This window comes from Mesoplodon mirus, assembly GCF_964341445.2.
Source record: "Mesoplodon mirus genome assembly, chromosome: 4".
NCBI lineage: Eukaryota > Metazoa > Chordata > Mammalia > Artiodactyla > Ziphiidae > Mesoplodon > Mesoplodon mirus.
Genome location: NC_138979.1, coordinates 96937085 through 96960494, shown reverse-complemented (window position 1 = coordinate 96960494; position 23410 = coordinate 96937085). Strand labels below are relative to the sequence as shown.

The 23410-nt window shown below is 38.3% G+C and overlaps 1 protein-coding gene across 1 annotated transcript in view; it reads right to left on the bottom strand.

Annotated features, from left to right (window-relative positions):
- Positions 1-368: 368 nt before the first annotated feature.
- Positions 369-23410, bottom strand: part of SECISBP2L (SECIS binding protein 2 like) — a 63546-nt gene continuing 40504 nt past the window's right edge. Inside the window, exons 16-18 of the mRNA XM_082619848.1 lie at positions 18857-19011; positions 11587-11806; positions 369-4662 (exon numbers count right to left, since the gene is read on the bottom strand). Coding sequence (XP_082475974.1) covers positions 3980-4662; positions 11587-11806; positions 18857-19011 — 1058 coding nt within the window. The 3' untranslated portion in view covers positions 369-3979. The remainder of the gene's footprint in view (positions 4663-11586; positions 11807-18856; positions 19012-23410) is intronic.

Genomic DNA, 23410 nt, shown 5'->3' with positions numbered 1-23410 from the left:
TCATCTAAAAAGTGAGAAATTATAATAGTATTTCCTCATAGGGCTGCTGTGAGGATTAAATAAGTTAATATTGGGAAACGGCTTAGAACAATGTCTGGCACAGAGTAACTAGCATAAAAAGGAGAAGGAATTGGTAGGAGCCTTTTCCTAACATTAAGATGGTCTCTGGTGAGATGGTTAGACCCATGCCACAGATCACACCAACCATAGAGATTTTTACTAGTTACTCCTTCCTGCAGATTTTACCTTCTTTGGGCAAACCCATGAGAGCACTAAGGGATACCACAAGCTGGACTCTTTTCTCTCTATCCTACATGTTGGGCAAGTCAGGAATTCCTCAAGCACCTATTCTGAAATGATAGACTACATTTCAATAATCATTTTATTAGTTACAGAAGAATTTCCACTAGTATTTACATAGTGCAAAAAAGCTGTTATTACCCCTATAATGTGATATAGCAATCATCCTTCATACAGCAAAAGACCTATCAAGATGAAAATCCCTTCATGTTATAATTCACACTTACGTTGCTAGTTTTTAATTAGAGCATTACAATTAAGACAGTAAATTATAAATTCACGTGGTATATTTAGAAATTAAATTACAAAATAATACAAATCCTCTTAAGGTGTGATGTGCCAACAAAGTTTAAATTTTTATCATTAATTAGAATTCAGATTTCAGATTAGGCAAACAGTTTGGCTGATTCTGTGATGTGTGTAAAGGTTGGAAGGAACGAGGGAGGAAGAAGATAAATTATTTCACAAAAAAATTTTTAAGTCAAAAAAAGATAAAGTGTTTAAATGGATAAGTTAATGTTCTACTTTGTTGACACAACATACAGAAAATACTTAAATGACAGGTTTTTTTTTAAGCAAACAGCAGCTTTACAAACAGTAATACTTCTTTATATATATATATATATATTAAAGTAACAATGTGTTAGGATTGAACGGTTTTGTGCTAAAGAGTTGAAAAATGAATGTGGAGCTCACTACTCATTTGCACACTGTAATTCCCATCCCACCCACCTCCCCCAGCTTATTAAGAAATCAGACAATTACATTATTTGGATATTAATTTCTCAATATTTGAACTATGTGAATTCCTTTTGACTAATTCTTTTCCAAATACTGGAGGCATATAAAATACCATCTCTGCAAAAATGACGTCCAGTCAGAGCCTTTAAAAACTTTTCAATGTATAACACATTTTTTCCCACGTTTAGTCAAAAGAAATATATTACAACATTTACAAACATATTTAAACCAAAAGTTAAGCTAATATGAACATTGTCTTTTGAGAAGTAATCTTCACAGCAAACAAACCTAAGAAGCAGAAATCTAGTTTTGGGAGTGCAATTCACATTTTAATTCATATATTTATGTATTGAAATAGAAATCTAATATTAATTATTGCCAGTAAAACAACCTCTACACATGAAGAAAAAAATCACTATGGTTTTTATTTCTTGTGATGATGAACCTTTATTCTTAGCATTAGATCTCTCTAGATCTCCAAAGAGCTACTCACCCCAGATCCAAAAACACTTTCCTAGTTTTCACACTTCTGCCTGCATATAATATACACAAATCCCAGAATTTATCAAAAGGAAACGAATTATAAAGACATTATCAATACTTATTTAAGCATACGTTCTACACAGTAGCATTTCCTTTAATAAATTTTGGGTTGTCCTCTAGAGGTGACCTGTCTCATATAAAAAAGGCCATGGTCCCTTGGGTTTGCTGGCAGAAGATACTGCACGTGCAAGAGCGTTTATCAAACACATAACTGAACACTTCTGAAGTCTATAGCAAAATTCAAAGTTATTGGTGTTCTGAAGATTTCTTCAACTTCTCTTTTGATACAAATCTCAAAAATCTAAAATGACAATTCTCATTCAGTAGAGATATAAAATATAAGAAACCTTTGAAAAGCCACTCATTACCTTAAGATCAAGAGTTATTTGAATCACTGACACCAAGCAAAGGAAATTTACACCATTAAAAAGTATGCAAAAATTTTCAATATACTTTTAAGATTGTCAGTAGTTCAAAACCTCTATCATTTCTTTAAACCAACTAACACTTCCAAATGTACAGAGACAGTAGGATCTGCCGCATATAAATCCATGATTACTATTTCAGAGGCTTCATTCCTTACATGCTACATACCTTTAAGTACTGGATACTTTGTGCCTAAGAAGTCTATACTGAAGAACAGTTTAGACAGGACAGTACAATAACGTCCCCTTTTAGCACACTAATAAAGTTGATAGACTTGACATTTCCTACATAGCAATGCTCCTAAACTTTCACAATTCACAAATAACCAAGTCATCAACCAAGAATCTGGTCTCTCCAGTAATTAATGTTGGTATTATCAATAAATACATCAATACTAGAACAGTAGTCCCAATGCATTCGGTGAAGAGTCTGCCCAATTCTTCCCTCTCACCTCTGTGAGGCAAAGCTCTGCCCCATAAAACCTGGGCAGGGAAAATACCCCTCCCTCTTCAGTTCTGTGCCTGCTTATCGGAGTTGGAAATGTAAAGCTGGCATGCATGTGTGTGTGTATGTGTACGCAGACACGTGTGTTGGTTAACTGGAGGTGGTAGGTAGTTGGAGGGAAGACAGAAAAATAGGTAATTTGTAATTCTCCCACCATTATAAACTTGCAGAGGTCACTACCAGGTGGTGACTGACTAGCAAAACATTTAGCTCAGTAACTTTAACTTCACCCAAGGAGGTATAAACATGCCAGGAGAAGGGTAGAGATAAATAGCAGTGATCAAGAATTAACACCTGTGCCTATCTCCACACTCTAAAATCATCTAATAGTTTCAGCACGATTAGAACTTCCTCTTTTCTTCAAAACTTCCTCTTCCAAACCTTGACTATCAGGATACATGTTACAATTGCATAAAGTTCCTTTCCCTGACTCCCGTCGGTAACTGTGGTCAGTGTTACCTGGCAGGTGCTCAAGGTTAGGGACAAAATACTTTTCTTAAAAGGTGCAACGGTTTTTCACTCAGGACAAGTATGAATATCCAATCAGATCCATATTTTAAGTCCAGAGGATCCCAAATCAGAAGCATGCAAGAGAACACACCAGTATAAGACTCTGCTTCTGGATAGTTTACAATTAAGTGCTGCAGTCATACAACCGGTTACAATTATTCACCTGTCAAAATTTGCCTAATTTTATGCAAATACGACTATGTACAAGAGCATTCCTGAGGTAATTAAGAAGCAAATGTGAAAGAGAATCCAGAATGTCCTATCATGGGTGACTTCTCACTATTAAAGACAACATATCTAACTTTCCACAAATAAGGCCAGCTCTAATCTACCACGGTGGCTCTTTGCTAGCCTAAGTATTGGAGGCTCTGTCTTAGCCCATCCCAACTTTAATCAATTACCATGATCAGTGACTTCTGAAATAAGCATTTGTGGACTAAATGAAAGGTGCATCCATTTTTAACACAAAACACTTAGTGAACTTAGTTACCTCAGCCACTTTTTTAGTTTTCTAACTCTACCTCCAGTTCTTTTTTAAAGAAGCCCAAACAACTTTTTGGTCAGACAAATTAGAGTATAGGATGTATAGTCTTGAAGCAAACATTGGTAACTGCTCCTTTCCTTAGAACCTTAACCTTTAACTTTCAAAATGACTGAATAGGCATTTTAAATTTACTTTCTTTAAAATCTGGTCTTCTTTTTTAATCGTTATTTTCCATAACAAAATAAGCTGAAACAATTCTGAATTTTCCATACAGTTCTTTGAAAGACACTTAGATGCTAATTAAAAGCTAAACTATGGATCATAACAAAACAAGTAAAAGACAGCTACAAAAATATTTGTCAGGAATTAAATACATATATTAAATATTGGACAGTGCAAAATGTTGAGATGAAGCATGAAAGATAATGGCTGCAACCCTTACATAGTTGGAGATAGCTGACATTTCCTGAGTTATAGATTTGGGGGCGTATAATTAGAATCAGAGTGCTCCTTGTTCAGCGAGCTGCAGTTGCTGGGCTTCTGCTGTTCCTGACTTGCCTGATGGTCAGCAGTCCAAGCCTCGCTATCCACCCCTGGCTCTAGCACCTCAGCAGCCTCTGCTTCCTCTTCCCCACTTTGCTCTGCATTGTCTTCTTCAGAACCATTAAGGGTTTTTCCAAGCTGAAGGGTTTCCATCGTTCTCTGAGTCTCAGAGACCCAAGACTCAATTCTACTGTTGAGCTGCACTTCTACAGATATGGGTTCATGAGTATAATCTTCCTCCTCCTCCTCCTCTTCATCATCCTCTTCTTCCAGCATGCCGGGTACAAGAGTGCTGGTGGTGCTGGTGATGGAGGAATTCAAAAGATCCCGGCCACTGCCATCCAAAGAGCCGGTCTCTGTACTCTGCTGTGAGGCCCATTCCAGGTCATCTGGCTTCACTTCCTCTTTATCACTCACTGTTGATTTTCCAGGGTTTGTAGCTGAGGTAGTACTGCCTGCAGCCACTGATGATGACTGCTTACCAACAGGGGCTGTGTCAAATGGAAGTTTACTGGGTTTTTCAGATGTGCTGTGCTTACAAGAAACTTCTCTCTCATTTTCTGATGTTTCCAATGCATCTGAAGTTTCCACCATATTTCTCCAATTTGTTTCTGCAAATATCAAACAGATTTTTAAAAAACCAGAACACTGCTTCAGGATCATGCAACTCTTACAAGAGAGAAGAACAAACTACAGAAATCTGTTGGCTCACCAACTGACTGGAATGTTATGAACAGAAAACAGTTCTCAAAAAACCCCAGCACATTTAACATAAAGAAACAAAGAGGCCAAAATAAGTATGTTAATGCTTCAGAATGCAGAAGATCTAATACTAACAGGAGCTCACTGACTCTAATATATAAAATCCATGTATTCACAAAAATCAATGAATTGCCTAACTTTTTTTGGCCCTGAAGTGTCCTGGGCTCAAAGATCCACAAGTCACAGATGGCAGAGCCAAGATGTCCATCAGAAAAAAAAAGAGAAAGAAATAGTTCTGATTTAACAGGCTTATATTGTGCTCCTTTAGCAAGTCAGAGCTGTCTTTTGGCCTGTAATGGAACTTGTGTTTCCATTTATAAGCAAAGATGCCATGCATGCACTTCTAATATTTGTGAAAATGTGTTTTATAACATATGTATGTTGCCTGGCTTACCAAGTGACTTTGAAGCCAAAAAATAATAAAGTGTTGATACATACAGTGTTGATATCATACAGTGGTGATAATCTAAATTATTTTTAACAACAGGTAGTCAGTTTACAGCAAAAAATGTACTAGGAATCAGGAGATGAAGAACAACTCTCCCACCTGTTTTTTTGTATGTTTTATTTTCCATTTAATTTTTTTATCACTGAGGTATAATTGACATAAAACATTATATTATTATAGTTTCAGGTGTACAACATAATGATTCAGTATTTGCATATACTGAGAAATGATCACTACAAGAAGTCTAGTTAACATCCATCCCCATTAATAATTACAAATTTTTTTTTAAGATCTACCCTCTTAGCAACTCTCAAATACACAATACAATAATATTAATTGTAGTCACCATGCTGTACATTAGATCTCCAAGCCACATTTATTTTATAACTGGAAGGTGGTAACTTTTTACCCCCTTCACCCATTTCACCCACCCCCAGTCCCCCCCTGCCTCTGGCAACCACCAATCTGTTCTCTGTATCTATGAGCTTCGGGGGTTTTCTTGGGGGTTTTTTGGTTTATTTTTTGTTTTGTTTTTAAGATTCCACATATAAATGAGATGATACGGTGTTTTTCTTTGTCTGACTTTTTTCACTTAGCATAATGCCCTTGAGGCTCATCCTTATTATCACAAATGGCAAGATTTCATTCTTTTTAATAGCTGAATAATATTCCACGGTGTGTGTGTGTATACATACATATACAAATACACACCATATCTTGTTTATCCACTGATCTTCTTTACCCATTTATCCATCAATGGACATTAAGTTGTTCCCGTATCTTGGTTATTGTAAATAATGCTGCAATAAACATGGGGGGTGAATACCTCTTTTTTGAGCTAGTGTTTTTATTTTCTTCAGATAAATGCACAGAAGTGGAATTGCTCGATCATATGGTAGTTCTCATCTTAATATTTTGAGGAACCTCCATATTGTTTTCCTTAGTGGCTGCACCAACTTACATTCCCATGAGTAGTGCACAAGAGTTCCCTTTGCTCCACATCCTTGCAAACATGTTATTTTTTGTCTTTTTGATAACAGCCAACTAACAGGTTGTGAGCTGATATTTCATTGTGGATTTGACTGGCATTTCTCTGATAACTGGTGATGTTGAGAATCTTTTCATGTACCTGTTGGTCATCCGTGTGTCTTTCTTTGGAAAAATGTCTATTCAGATCCTCTGCCCAATTTTAAATTGGACTTTTTTTTTGCTATTGAGTTGTATGAGTTATTTATATATTTTGGTTATTAATCCCTCATCAGATACATGATTTGCATATTTTCTCCCATTCAGTAGGTTGCCTTTTCATTTTGTTGATGGTTTCCTTTGCTGTACAGAAGCTGTCTGATTTGATGTAGTCCCACTTATTTTTGCCTTTTCTTAAAAAATAAAAATCCCCTTCTATTTGCATTGTAGCTGCTATTTGCATTTTACAGGCATAATGATCAAGCTGTAGTGATAAAGCAAGCCTATTCATACAAATACACTTAACTTGATTACCTCCTATCAATTATATATTGCTACAGACCATATTTTGGCCACCTGAAGTCAGGGCGCATGGTTTGGGAAAAACACCTTCCTTTCCTGCAGCTACTTCAAATGTAGAACAGGTCTTTCCACTTGCATTCCTACCTCATGACAAAAAAATCTAGTCCTCCTCCTTTATTCTCTTTCTCAGTTAATAACATCCTTTTCAGTCTCAAAGCAGAAGAAACCTTATAGTAATCCTTGATCCTATCTTTCTCCCTTACTATATCCCTTCATTCCACTGAACTCATAACTAAACCATGTCACTTCTAGCCCCAAAACTGTTAAATTTGGTCACTACTGCCTTAGCTCAAGCCTCCTTTATCTTGCTGTACATCTACTATATCTTTCTTTTTTTTTTTTTTTTTGTGGTACGCGGGCCTCCCACTGCTGTGGCCTCTCCCGTTGCGGAGCACAGGCTCCAGATGCGCAGGCTCAGCAGCCATGGCTCACGGGCCCAGCCGCTCCGCGGAATGCGGGATCCTCCCAGACCGGGGCACAAACCCGCGTCCCCTGCATCGGCAGGCGGACTCTCAACCACTGCGCCACCAGGGAAGCCCATGTACATCTACTATATCTTTCTAATTGGTTTTGTGAATTGACCACATCACTGTCTAACTGGCTTTTTATTACCCTAGTAATCCAAACTCTTTAGTTTAGTAACCAAACCCTTCATAATCTATCCTTCTGGTCCCATTCATTTTAACCCCCAGCCATGCATTCCATGCTCAAGGTCACTTTGAATTCTCACTGCTCACAGAAGTCATACCCTTTCTGTTTACAATTCTTTGCTTTGCATAAGCTGTTCTTTCTGTATGAGATGTGTTTTCCTCCTTTACCCTTCACACTCCTACTCATTCTTGACAACCACCTTTAAATGTCAGTTCCTTTGTGAAGCCTTTCCTGATTTTCCTAAGACCGTCACTAACCTGAACTCCCACAGCACTTTCTGCATATTTGGTTCAAAAGCATTTGTTTTTTGTTTTTTGTTCTACTCCCTCCTCCCTCCTCATTCCCACTCATCTCTGTGTTCCTGTGGCTGCCATACAGTATGGGCTGGGAAAATAAGCCTTTAGAGTAAATGAAAATTTTCACCCATATATGTAATTATGCAGAAAAAAACTTTCAAAAGCCATACAATTTACAAAATTTAGGTACACATATTTCCTTCCAACAGTTTTTTTCCTCTTTCAAAAGTACTATAAGAATTCATGTGGGGTCTTAGAAAAAGTCCCACCTCTCCCTTGACAGTGAGTCAAAGGAACAGGAAAAAGAAACTGAGCAGGGCTGATCTCTCTCCAGGCTCTGTCTTGGGCATTCAGCTACTAGGTAGGTGAGCTGAAAGCCAGACAGGTCCTTTAGAAAGGAAAGGGAGATATGACCTTGGAAGCAGAGACAAGGGACTCTGTGATTAGCCATCAAGAGACCTGTCGCAATGATCAAAGAGCCACTGAGGTCACATATCCACGGGGAGGGTCCAGGGTCCCACCTTAAAGTAATAGGTGAAGCCTGATCAACAACTAATGAGCACACAAACACATAACTGTGATGGGGAGAAACAAAGCGAGTATGAAAATGCCGTCTTTGGTTGGAGGAGCGGGGAGGGGATGGGAGGGGGTTGGGCTGAATACAGGAGTCTAAAGCCAGAATAGCACATCAAGAAGTCCACTTCTGAAGAAGGGATTAGGAAGCAATGTAAAGGCAGGGTCAAAGATCTCAACAAACCTGAAAATGTTACTGATCCAAACCTACCGTGATTCTGAATTGTTTACTTTAGAATTTAGTCCATAAAGCTGCTCTATGCTTTCCTGTTTTGTTAGTTGGTTCTTTGTGAAACTACCTTTTCAACCTTGACACTAGTTGGTTTCTCAGAGGATGAGGTGTGTGTATTTCTCCCTTCAGTCAGTACACAGAGGGAAGCTGTCCATCTTTAGATAGTTGTATATAGTAGAGGAACACAGAGATGAGTTCAAGACCCTACAGAAGAAGGTGTGGTGGCAGAGAACGAGCTGGAAACTCAAGATAGATAGAGGTAGTCCTCCCCTCACAAGTGGTTACTGAAAACTTACCGTATGGTCCTACTGGAAATTCATTCAACACACAAGGAATTCACATCACACTGGCTAAGAATTCTAGAGTCAAACTTAGCAGCTGTGTGACACTGGCAAGTTATTTACTTCACTTCATTTTAGTTCTCTCATCTGTAATATGCAGTACAATATCTCTTATCTACTAGGACTGCTCAGAGGATTAAATGTCTTAATAAAAGTGCCTAGTAAGAATTCAGTAAGTGAGCTATTATTATTATATGTCAAGTGCCCGTTAGGTGTCAGGTTTCTATCTCAAAGAACATACTGCTGAGTTGGGATTTATGTTTGAATCTATTTGTTTCACGTAAGTATGACAAAATTGAGACTCAGCTCTGGTGGAAGGAAAACATAAGCAAAGAAAACAATTATGGTGTACACAAAGAACAGTAAGACTGAACTATCATAGGAACCTTTCTATTCTACCAACGTTTAGCATCCCTTTCCCAGCTTTGTTTTCTCTTTAAACTGTGGAAATCACAAGAAAACATTTTAGAAATCTTGCACCAGAATGGCATGGGAGACACTATTTGTTGTCTACCCAACAGTCATTCCCCATTTTCTTCCTGGCTAACAGAACCCCCAAACCTGAGATGGACTTGAACACAGTCCCATGGGAGGAATTAAAATAGTTCTTAGACTATCATGACTATCCCATTCGCCTTTGCCAGATATTCTCTTGCCCACATCTCCCTTGCAGCTAAAAGCAGTCACATGGTCGGCTCTGGCCAAATGAAACAAAAGGCAAAGTGTTCTGAAAATTGTTTCCTTCACTGATAAAAAGAGCATACTGCTTGAACCTCCTGCCTGAACTGTTGTGATGCCCAGGGCCACTGCAGCCATTTATGAACATGAGATGATAAGCACAAGAATAAGAAGCCACAGACTGAAAATGGAAGAATAGAAAAAAGGAAAGAACTAGGGACATTGACAACATTGTGAAATAATTAATATTCTAATTTCTCAGGCCACATTAGTGGGTTTTTTGTTTTGTTTTGTTTTTTTGCAGTACGCGGACCTCTCACTGTTGTGGCCTCTCCCGTTGTGGGGCACAGGCTCCGGACGCGCAGGCTCAGCAGTCATGGCTCACGGGCCTAGCCGCTCTGCGGCATGTGGGATCTTCCCAGACCGGGGCACGAACCCGCGTCCCCAGTATTGGTAGGTGGACTCTCAACCGCTGCGCCACCAGGGAAGCCCCATTAGTGGGTTTTATGTCTGTTGCTGAATACATCTGATACCGACAGAGTAACTTTGTGCTTTACTCTCAAAGCAAATTATTTATGATTATTTCCACTTATTTTGTTGACATCCTCATAAATCAGATCATAGGCCAGAATCTTTAAGGTTCTGTCTAAATCCTTTCTTAGAATTCAGCCATTAGCTCACAAAACTTTAGCTCTGAATGACACCTTATACTTGATCTAGACAAACCCTCCTCACTTTACTGAAGACAAATCTGAGGCTCAGAAATTAATCAATTATGCCTAAATACCCTAGGCAGACTGTGGAAAAGCCAAGGCTTAAATCTTTGAACACTTTAAATCTGGTGCTTTTTTTTTTAAAACATCTTCTAAGTCTTTGAGAGGTTCTTTTTATAACTTTTCTTTTTATGTGCCCAAATGAAGATCACCGTCATTTCCCCAAACCCACAGCTTTAGGAATTTATCTTGCAGTTTACCTCTGAGATCTGGAATATCACTATATAGAGAAATGATTTCACTTGCAAAGTTGGTTCTTTATCTTCTTTACTTTCAACTAGTATCACTTTAGCCAAAGAAACATCTCTGCCTCTAAGCCAGAATCACCTTTCCCTGACCAACAGTTTCTGAAAGGTGCACAATAACTTGTTAGTTGCCTCTGGTCTGCAGCTTTGTCAAAAGCATTCCAAATATTTAACTACAATCACAGACAAGGAGAGCAGGAAAGAGAAGTGTGGGAAGAAAGGAAGAAAGCGATGACTCAGTTTTTTACATGTTACATTTTAGTTGGCAACAAGCTATTTGACAAACTTTCAGATAAGACTAAAAAGAGAAAAGAAAAACAAGAAGCCAAGGTGAAGGAGGTGGCTGTACTATTTTTAAAAAAGAACAGGGGAAATGAATCAGAAACTAGATCAAGAAAGTGATCTAGTATTCTAGTACTAGTGTTCAAAGTATTATAGAAACATTGCAAGGAAACTACTAAAATGCAGAGTACAGTAACTATTGTTACTTTAAACCTTATACATAAATACTGTTTTTAGTCTATAATTCTTTTTCACTACCATCAGATTTAACTCAAGACAAATGTCACAAGTCTACGTTTGATAAGTTTAGAGTGAATATTCAGGTCTTTTGTTTACACAGTAAATACAAAATTTTAATAATCAAGTATAAAGTATTAGAATAAAACTTCCTAGAATTTATTTACTTAGTGATAGGTCAGAAGAATGGTACATTTGGCTTTTTAAATCCCTTTGGGATTTTTTTTTTCTTTTTAAGATTTTGGAAATGTGACTAATTTCAGGGTCTCACAGAAACTCTCAGCCCCAAATATTCTCCTAACTTTCAATGGACATGTGTAATGCAATTTTTAAACCAAAAATGTGAGCAAAATTTGAATAATCAAGAAGATAAAAACAAAAGGTAGCATGGAAAGTCATTTTTAAAATGACATTAATCATTAAATTATTTCAAAATTTCAGTCATTTAAAATGGTATGTAATAACTTACCATATTCCTTTTCATTTACTTCAGAGATGGGTTCAGAAATAACACTGCAGAAAGAAATGGCGCTTGCTGCAGAGGGATTCCGAGAATGCCCCATGTGGTGTGGCACCTTTTTCACGTTCTTCAAGGCTTCCTCGGCTTGCTCCTGTTCCATTGCTGCAACCATATCTTTATATGCTTTCCTGGCTTCTTCAGTGAGTTCTACTAACTTATTAAACAGGCTCTAAAAAGAAAGAGATTTTGCCCAGTCCATTTTTTTGTTATACTCTTTACTACTACCATTATCAATAAATACCTCTACTGTTTCAGGATTGGATACACTTTCTATCAGCACAAAATCCAAATGGTATGCAAACCACAGAACCTTATAAAATACTCTGTAACTTACATATATTGTTTATTTAATTCTCACAAGTCTGAGGCAACTTCTTGATTCAGTATGAGCCACTAAATATGCTATATTAAAGTTCTTACAGAGTTTATCAATTCAACTGCACCCTTTAGCATGTGGCACTATAGTGGGTACAAAGACTACTGGAACCACCCCTCTGCTCTCAAGGAACCTTCCATATGGTTGAAAGGAGAGGACAGGAGATGATGATTCAGGGGACAATACCTTAAATGCCTTGAGATGTACAAAGTGGTTTACCTTTGGGAGGAAACATCTAACTGCTGGGCATCAGTGAAGAATTCATAAAGGAATATGACACCTGATGTAGGCCTTGAAAATCTGGTATAGTTTTGAGGAGTGGAGATAGTACATTCTTAGCCATGCATGCAAAACCATAAACCAAGGTACAGACTTAATAAAGTTCAAGGCTTGTTTGGGGAACAGTGAAGAATCTTATATGGGTTCAAATATAAGGGAATGAGTCTATGCAGGGTGATATCAAAGGATGCAGAAGCAGATGGCAGTCTCCACAGGAATGAAAAGTTCCCTATCATGTTTGCTTGTTGAAAGAACTCTTTACAAGACCAAAAAGAAGTGATGGTATGGCTAGCTGCAGCCTTGAAAATGATGAAAGGCTAATTACAAAAATAGAATAAAGAACCTGGAAATAGAATGTGGAGTTAACCAGAAGTTCTTCCATCAGCAAAACAGAATGAACATGAATGGAATTAATAATCCCAGTGAAACTGTAAATGAAAGAGCTCATTTGTGTTAATAAATGGCAAAATTCGTTAGGCATTAAAGCTGTACTTCAATAACTATGACGTCTAACGATGTCTAAAGAAAACTGAAGTTTTCACAGTCACCAGAAAGACAACCAAAGAATGACTTTTAGTGATTGTTACATCAAATGACTTTTAGTGATTCTTACATCACAATTCAACACAACTCAACAACATTCTACTCCTGTTTTATGTCTTGATTTAGTATCAGAATGCAATATACCCACACATTAAGTAAAAAATTTCAGATGGTAAATATGACCTGGCCACCTGTAAGAATATGTTTCATTATATATATATAATTATGTTTTCAGACAATGGAGACAAAGTACAGCACAATTTTTTTTCTTAACAAGGCACTGTCATTTAAATATAAACCATAGCAACATGAATGCATGGCAAACGTGTCATATTTCTATGGAATAATGTATCTCTAAAAACTAAACTTAAGCAGGAAAAAAATAAGTAATGTGCTTTACCCAGCTGCAGTTTAAACTGTTTAAAGTACAATACAGGTACAATAAACACTGCTGCTAACTGTATTTATTGATTTTTGAAAAGGGGTGGGTGCTAGTAGTATCAAAAATATATTCAGGATTTACTTATTTTTAAAAAGGAGGATGGATTCTGTTAAAAGCAGCCCCCATGAGTTACATGTAAGAGACTTCATAAATATTTGTTTGCAAGGTTTAATAAACCATGTACTTCAGTGAAGCCAACAAAAAGAAAATAGGCTTATGGATATGCAATTTTGAGATTAACATTGGTTTTACAATATAAATAAAACACAGAAACTGTTGGGAATAAAACAATATGCAAGAAGAAGAGAAAATAAAATTGAAGAGAAAAGCTATTAGGGAATAAAAGCCTTGAATATCAGGGTAAGGACAGAAAGCTTAATTCAAAGGTTAGAATTATTACATGGTAAATATAGGGTAGGTGCACTACCACATTACTATGAGTAGACACACTTGACAATATATCAGTACTTCCATTACCTCCGTTTTATGAATATGTTTTGGTTTAAACAATAACTTACTACCTCAAAATGGAGAAGGCAAGAAAAGCAATGTACAAACAAAACTGCCAAACATTTTATAATATAATATCATAGATATAACCTAATATACATAGTTCAGTAAGAAGTCAATACAATTAAAAACAAACATATCCCCTTTTCCTGACCCTGATCCCATTCTTATTCCATAAACTCTAATAGTGAACAAAAGAGTACATTGTTATTATGTGTCTTTACCACAGAGCTACTTACCACCTAAATTCTCACATGTAGTTTAACGTAACAGGCAGATATACATCTACCATACAATTAATTAAACAAACATTTAATACCTGCGCATCCTCGAGTAATGTAAAAGGTTTTCAGGGATATAAAGACAAGGGAAATCAAAGAGGAAATCAAAAGATACCTAGGAACAAATGACAATGAAAACACGACGACCCAAAACCTGCAAAAGCAAAAGCAGTTCTAAAACGGAAGTTTATACAAATACAATTCTACCTCAAGAAACAAGAAACATTTCAAATAAACAACCTAACCTTACAGCTAAAGCAATTAGAGAAAGAAGAACAAAAAAACCCTCAAAGATAGCAAAAGGAAAGAAATCATAAAGATCAGATCAGAAATAAATGGAAAAAAAAGGAAACAATAGCAAAGATCAATAAAACTAAAAGCTGGTACTTTAAGAAGATAAACAAAATTGATAAACCATTAGCCAGAATCATCAAGAAAAAAAGGGAGAAGACTCAAATCAATGGAATTAGAAATGAAAAAAGAGAAGTAACAACTGACACTGGAGAAATACAAAGGATCTTGAGAGATTACTACAAGCAACTATATGACAATAAAATGGACAATCTGGAAGAAATGGACAAATTCTTAGAAAAGCACAACCTTCTGAGGCTGACCAGGAAGAAATAGAAAATATAAACAGACCAATCACAAGCACTGAAATTGAAACTGTGATTCAAAATCTTCCAACAAACAAAAGCCCAGGACCAGATGGCTTCACAGGCGAATTCTATCAAACATTTAGAGAAGAACTAACACCTATCCTTCTCAAATTCTTCCAAAATATAGCAGAGGGAGGAACACTCCCAAACTCATTCTACAAGGCCACCATCAACCTGATACCAAAACCAGACAAAGATGTCACAAAGGAAGAAAACTACAGACCAATATCACTGATGAACATAGATGCAAAAATCCTCAACAAAATACTAGCAAACAGAACCCAACAGCACATTAAAAGGATCATACACCATGATCAAGTGGGATTTATCCCAGGAATGCAAGGATTCTTCAATATATGCAAATCAATCAATGTGATAAACGATATTAACAAATTGAAGGAGAAAAACCATATGACCATCTCAATAGATGCAGAAAAAGCTTTCGACAAAAATCAACACCCATTTGTGATAAAAACCCTCCAGAAAGTAAGCATAAAGGGAACTTATCTCAACATAATGAAGGCCATATATGACAAACCCACAGCCAACATCACTCTCAATGGTAAAAAACTGAAACCATTTCCACTAAGATCAGGAACAAGACAAGGTTGCCCACTCTCACCACTATTATTCAACACTGTTGGAAGTTTCAGCCACAACAATCAGAGAAGAAAAAGAAATAAAAGGTATCCAAATTGGAAAAGAAGAAGTAAAACTGTCACTGTCTGCAGATGACATGATACTGTACACAGAGAATCCTAAAGATGCTACCAGAAAACTACTAGAGCTAATCAGTGAATTTGGTAAAGTAGCAGGATACAAAATTAATGCACAGAAATATCTTGCATTCCTATACACTAATGATGAAAAATCTGAGAGAGAAATTAAGGAAACACTCCCACTTACCATTGCAACAAAAAGAATAAAACACCTAGGAGTAAACCTACCTAAGGAGACACAAGACCTGTATGCAGAAAACTATAAGACACTGATGAAAGAAATTAAAGATGACACAGACAGATGGAGAGATATACCATGCTCCTGGATTGGAAGAATCAATATTGTGAAAATGACTCTACTACCCAAAGCAATCTACAGATTCAATGCAATTCCTATCAAACTTCCAATGACATTTTTCACAGAACTAGAACAAAAAATTTCACAATTTGTATGGAAACACAGAAGACCCCAAATAGCCAAAGCAATCTTGAGAAAGAAAAATGGAGCTGGAGGAATCAGGCTCCTGGATGTCAGACTATACTACAAAGCTACAGTAATCAAAACAGTATGGTACTGCAACAAAAACAGAAAGATAGATCAATGGAACAGGATAGAAAGCCCAGAGATAAACCCACGGACATATGGTCACCTTATTTTTGATAAAGGAGGCAAGAATATACAATGGAGAAAAAACAGACTCTTCAATAAGTGGTGCTAGGAAAACTGGACAGCTAGCTACATGTAAAAGAAAGAAATTAGAACACTCTCTAACACCATACACAAAAATAAACTCAAAATAGATTAAAGAGCTAAATGTAAGGCCAGACAGTATAAAACTCTTCGAGGAAAACACAGGCAGAACACTCTAGGACATACATCACAGCAAGATCCTTTTTGACCCACCTCCTAGAGGAATGGAAATAAAAACAAAAATAAACAAATGGGACCTGATGAAACTTAAAAGCTTTTGCACAGCAAAGGAAACCATATAAACAAGAAGAAAAGATAACCCTCAGAATCGGAGAAAATATTTGCAAATGAAGCAACTGAAAAAGATTAATCTCCAAAATTTACAAGCAGCTCATGCAGCTCAATATCAAAAAAACAAACCACCCAATCCAAAAATGGGCAGAAGACCTAAATAGACATTTCTCCAAAGAAGATATACAGATTGCCAACAAACACATGAAAGAATGCTCAACATCACTAATCATTAGAGAAATGCAAATCAAAACTACAATGAGGTATCACCTCACACCAGTCAGAATGGCCATCATCAAAAGATCTACAAACAATAAATGCTGGGGAGGGTATGGAGAAAAGGGAACCCTCTTGCACTGTTGGTGGGAATGTAAATTGACAGAGCCACTATGGAGACAGTATGGAGGTTCCTTAAAAAACTAAAAATAGAATTACCATATGATCCAGCAATCCCACTACTGGGCATATACCCTCAGAAAACCATAATTCAAAAAGAGTCATGTACCACAATGTTCACTGCAGCTCTATTTACAATAGCCAGTATATGGAACCAACCTAAGTGTCCACTGACAGATGAATGGATAAAGAAGATGTGGCACATATATACAATGGAATATTACTCAGCCATAAAAAGAAACGAAATAGAGTTATTTGTAGTGAGGTGGATGGACCTAGAGTCTGTCATACAGAGTGAAGTAAGTCAGAAAGAGAAATATAAATACAGTATGTGAACACATATATATGGAATCTAAAAAATAAAAAATGTTTATGAAGAACTTAGGGGCAGGACAGGAATAAAGCCACAGACGTACAGAATGGACTTGAGGACCTGGGGAGGGGGAAGGGTAAGCTGGGACAAAGTAAGAGTGGCATGTACTTATATATTCTACCAAATGTAAAATAGATAGCTAGTGGGAAGCAGCCACATAACACAGGGAGATCAGCTCAGTGCTTTGTGACCACCTAGAGGGGTGGGATACGGAGGGTGGGAGGGAGACGCAAGAGGGAGGAGATAAAAACTGATTCCCTTTGTTATAAAACAGAAACTAATACACCATTTAAGTTAATTATACTCCAATAAAGATGCCAAAAAAAAAAAAAGACAAGAGTCCTACCCTTGAGGAATTCACACTTACATGAAGAAACACATTAACTATGACAAAGTAGTGTGATATCTATAACTGAGAAAAGCATGGGATGCTAATGGCAGGACAAATATTAATTACATGATCGTAAAGAGTAGGTGGGTAGGGGCTTCCCTGGTGGCGCAGTGGTTGAGAATCTGCCTGCCAATGCAGGGGACACGGGTTCGAGCCCTGGTCTGGGAAGATCCCACATGCCGCGGAGCAGCTGGCCCCGTGAGCCACAATTACTGAGCCTGTGCGTCTGGAGCCTGTGCTCTGAAACAAGCGAGGCAGCGATAGTGAGAGGCCCGTGCACCGCGATGAGGAGTGGCCCCCCCTTGCCACAACTAGAGAAAGCCCTCGCACAGAAACAAAGACCCAACACAGCCAAAAATAAATAAATTAATTAATTAAAAAAAAAAAGAGTAGGTGGGTAGACAGATAATTTAATGGGCAGTGGGAGAGAAACTGAATGGATAGGGGGATGGGGGTATTCAGTATGGTGACTGGATAGGAAAGATAGACACTTAAATATACACAAATAGTATGGCTGAGAAGAGGGAAAATGGTCCATCAATTGTGTCACAAAATACTTTAGAATCAACTTCATAAAAAAGTCTTATTGTATGCACAGTTTGTATACAATTTAAAACAAGTACAACTGAAAATGTTTCAATGTAAAAACCACAAGTCAAATGATGTTCTAAAAAGAACCCCACACGTTCAAAAAACCCCACCAATCTTAAAATATTATGTTAATAAGCATTACTCTAAATAAATAACATTTACTTTATAATTTATCAGCTCCTATGGGCAAAGTTTGTATTAGTCGACTATGAGAGGAAGACAAATATCATGGGTGTAGAATTATTCTCTCAATTGGTTTAGGAATTTCATTTTCAAAGGAAAATCCTCTCCAAACAAAGGATTCTTTTCTCTCTTGACTCCTAGCAGCACAAAATATACCCAACATACAGACTGAAGAAATTTGTTTTACTTTGTACAATACTGGATACCTTTACCCAGCAGTTACATATATTGTCAAGTGCTACGTATCTGAACCCAGAAAAAAAAAATCACTGTAGCAGAAATACGAGCTAAAATCTTTTCACAATGCTATAGGATTGACTTACGCAAATGTTTTCAACACTAAAAAAGGAAATGTAATACTCAAGAATTTTCCACTCATTCCTGGAGAGTCATCATATCACTTCTCCAAATGCTCAAACGTAACAATGGCACGTGTCCAAAGAAGATGTACTATGGGGGGTGGGCAGTGAGGGACTGCATCTTCTAAGTCTTACCTCAGCACCAAAGTAGTTGAAGATTCCCACCACACTAACAGGAACCAGCTTGTTCACACAGCGTCCTAGAGCTTTTCTTCCAAGGGCAAACACAAAAGGAATTTCTTGTTCCCGTGCCATGGCTATAACATTATAGAGAGCCTCATCCAGGCCACCTGAGAAATCAACATGTAGAGAAGTTTTTAGTTATTTCCTAAATGGAGCTATTTTAGCACCCGACAGCATAAAACACAGCAGCAAAGGAGTCCATGAATGCTTGTGGCACTTAGGCTGTTCACCACATTTGCCTATCTGAATTTGTACTATATTTGGATATTATGTACATATTTTCTTTCTCCCAGTTAAATACTATATTCCTTTAATGCGGATATTTTTGTTTCTCCACAGGGATTAGTATAGCAGGAGTCAAATTTCAATATAATAAACATTTTTCATTTTTTAAAATTAATTAAAATTGTTAATAGTGGCTGATTCCTTTATCTAATCTCTCAGCTCAAGTAAGCAACCTATCACATGCAATAAGACCGATTATACATTATTACTGTTTTTACTGGTATTTTTCCCCTCTGCCTGCTACTGCTATTTGATGCCTCTGTCTACTCCAATCACCTGAAGTGGCTCCTCCATAAAAAAGGACAAATAACGGTGCACAACATAGTACAAAAGCCTCTGTTACTGCTGGTTTCTGAGAGACAAATCTCCACCATAAATGGGCAGAGACCTATATCTTTTTTTTTTTAATATTGTATTCAACTGATTTTAAGATGCAAAATTTTTACCACATACTAACAACTCTGAACTAGGGTAGCATTCTACAATCAATGGAATCTTTGGATTGATAGAATTTTTCTTTCTTAGTGGAATATAAAATATTGCTGCATCATACAATCATCATGTTCTATCCTGAACAGTAATTTTAGGATATAAAAATTACAAATTACATTTTTTTTCTGAAATAGGGTAGGATAACTGTCTAGAGAGCCCATTTTCATTTCTGACATTAGTCACTGCTGTCATATTGTTTCTACAATCATGTTGGCTTATATTAAATAAGAGACAGGAGAGATTGATTTCCCAATTGGAAAAACTCAATGAACTATGGCAAAAATGCATATATCATAACCATTATGTAAGAACTGATCTGGAATTTGGGATTTACAGATGTTATGGTACTGTTATTAATTACTACATAGTTTGAGAGAACCTTTCAACTTCTGTCTTTCATACAATGGACGTAATTATTTTTGTCTCTCTGGCAAGATCAGAATGCCCCAATAGTAAAAGGAAAATTATTTGAAAGTGTTTCTTTGAGGAGCATTAATTATGTTGTTTAATATATTTAAAATATACCCCTCTAATGACCAATTCAGTACCCAAGTGTTCAGGACTGGAAATTGATTTTGAAATTGTTTTAAATTTAGTGGCAAATAATTATAAGTGGACAATGGAAAGTAGACCTTTAAAATTAGATTGTGAGTATTTCTTCCAAAAATAGAAACATTTCTTTTTAAAAATTTGATTGATATCATAAAGTCAGATAGCCCAAATGTTTTCAGGTTCATTCAAAATAATTATGGTTTGGAAAGGTCAACCATACATCAATTAGAAGATAGAAATGTTTACCAAAATAATTTCTTTATTTTTAGAATAATTGATTTGTAAACTTTCTAGGATGATTAGAAAGTAGGGCCATTTATTATTAAGAATGCCACAGACCATGATCACATAAATCCATATCCTCTTCATAAAAGAGGATATTTATCTCTCATTTACCTAGAGAAGTAGGGAAGGCATTCAGCTTATTCAAAAGTAGCATGATCATTAAGTAACACGCTCAAAAGAAGTTGGTTAGCAGAGCCTATCCTTTTTATCAACAGTGGAAACTATTAACTGGACCTTTAAAAGACCACTCGTAATGACCTTGGGCTTCAGAATCAGAACATGGCACTATGTTTGTATGGCCTACATAACCTAGGGTCCATAATGAGACATATGTTTTGGCCTACACTTGACTCCTGTCCACAGTCAAAGACCAAGAAGGAGAACTGTATCTTTTTCCTAATTTTTTTAAGAGAAAAGAGCCATCAAAGGAGAGTAATACAAAAATTTTAAAGTAGAATAGGCCAGAAATGAGCCATCCAGCTATGCGGTAGCACCGCCGGGAACCAGCTGTCGGGTCGCCACTGCTGGGTTTTTCACTTGCTCCTTTGCAGGGCTAGTGCCCCTGCTCCAGGCCTGCCTGAAGAGCTGGGGGGGAGGGTGCACCAGAGGAGACCTTCAAGATGGCAGAAGAGTGAGATGTGGAGATCACCTTCCTCCCCACAGATACATCAGAAGTACACCTACATGGGAAACAACTCCTACAGAACACCTACTGAACACTGGCAGAAGACCTCAGACCTCCCAAAAGGCAAGAAACTCCCCACGAACCTGGGTAGGGCAAAAGAAAAAAGAATAAACAGAGACAAATGGATAGGGACAGGACCTGCACCAGTGGGAGGGAGCCGTGAAGGAGGAAAGGTTTCCACACACTAGGAAGCCCCTTCGCGGGCAGAGACTATAGGTGGCGGAGACGGGGAGCTTCGGAGCCACGGAGGAGAGCGCAGCAACAGGGATGCAGAGGGCAAAGCGGAGAGACTCCCGCACAGAGGATCACTGCTGACCAGCACTCACCAGCCCGAGAAGCTTGTCTGCTCACGCACCAGGGCAGGCGGGGGCTGGAAGCTGAGGCTCGGGCTTTGGAGGTCAGATCACAGGGAGAGAACTGGGGTTGGCTGTGTGAACACAGCCTGAAGGGGGCTAGTGCACCACAGCTAGCCGGGAGTGTGTCCAGGAAAAAGTGTGGAACTGCCTAAGAGTTAAGAGATCATTATTTCGGGGTGTGCAAGGAGAGGGGATTCAGAGCACCGCCTAAACGAGCTTCAGAAACGGGTGTGAGCCACGGCTATCAGCACACACACGAGAGATGGGCATGAGATGCTAAGGCTGCTGCTGCAGCCACCAAGAAGCCTGTGTGCAAGCACTGGTCACTATCCACACCTCCCCTCCCGGGAGCCTGGGCAGCCCACCACTGCCAGGGTCCCATGATCCAGGGACAACTTCCCCAGGAGAACACATGGCGCGCCTCACGCTGCAATGGCACACCAGCCTCTGCCTTCGCAGGCTCGCCCTGCATTCCGTACCCCTCTGTACCCCGGGCCTCAGTGAGGCAGAGCCCCCTAATCAGCTGCTACTTTAACCCTGTGCTGTCTGGGCAGAAAGAGAGGTCCTCAGGTGACCTACACTCAGAGGTGGGGCCAAATCCAAAGCTGAACCCCAGGAGCTGTGCGAACAAAGAAGAGAAAGGGAAATTTCTCCCAGCAGCCTCAGAAGCAGCGGATTAAATCTCCACAATCAACTTGACGTACCCTGCATCTCTGGAATAGCTGAATAGACAATGAATCATCCCAAAATTTTGGTGGTAGACTTTGGGAGCAACAATATATATATATATATTTCACTTTTCTCTTTTTGTGAGTGTGTATGTATATGCTTCTTCATGTGATTTGGTCTGTATAGCTTTGCTTTTACCATGTGTCCTAGAGTTTTGTCTGTCCTTTTTTTTTTTTTTTAAAGTATAGTTTCTAGCGCTTGTTATCATTGGTAGATTTGTTTTTTCATTTGGTTGATCTCTGCTCTTTTTTAAATTACTTTTTAATTTTTCTTATCTTTAACACTTATTTTTTATTTTAATAAATTTATTTTCTTCTCTTTCTTTCTTTCTTTTTCACTTTTTTTCTCCCTTTTCTTCTGAGCTGTGTGGCCAACAGGGTCTTGGTGCTCCAGCCAGGTGTCAGGCCTGTGCCTCTGAGGTGGGAGAGCCAAGTTCAGGGCATTGGTCCACCACAGACCTCCTGGCTCCACATAATATCACAAGGCAAAAGCTCTCCCAGATGGCTTCCCTGGTGGCGCAGTGGTTGAGAGTCCGCCTGCCGATGCAGGGGACGCAGGTTCATGCCCCGGTCCGGGAGGATCCCACGTGCCGCGGAGCGGCTGTGCCCGTGAACCATGGCCGCTGAGCCGGCGTGTCCGGAGCCAGTGCTCCACAACGGGAGAGGCCACAACAGTGACAGGCCCGTGTACCACAAGAAAAAAAAATAACAAAACCTCTCCTAGCAAGAAAGGAACACAACCCCACTCATTAACAAAGAGGCTGCCTAAAATCATAATAAGGTCACAGACACCCCAAAACACACCACCAGACAGGGGCCTGCTCACCAGAAAGACAAGATCTAGCCTCATCCACTAGAACACAGGCACTAGTCCCCTCCACCAGGAAGCCTACACAACCCACTGAACCAACCTTAGCCACTGGGGACAGACACCAAAAACAACGGGAACTACGAACCTGCAGCCTGCGAAAAGGAGGCACCAAACACAGTAAGTTAAGCAAAATGAGAAGACAGAGAAACACACAGCAGAAGAAGGAGCAAAGTAAAAACCCACCAGACCAAACAAATGAAGAGGAAATAGGCAGTCTACATGAAAAAGAATTCAGAGTAATGATAGTAAACA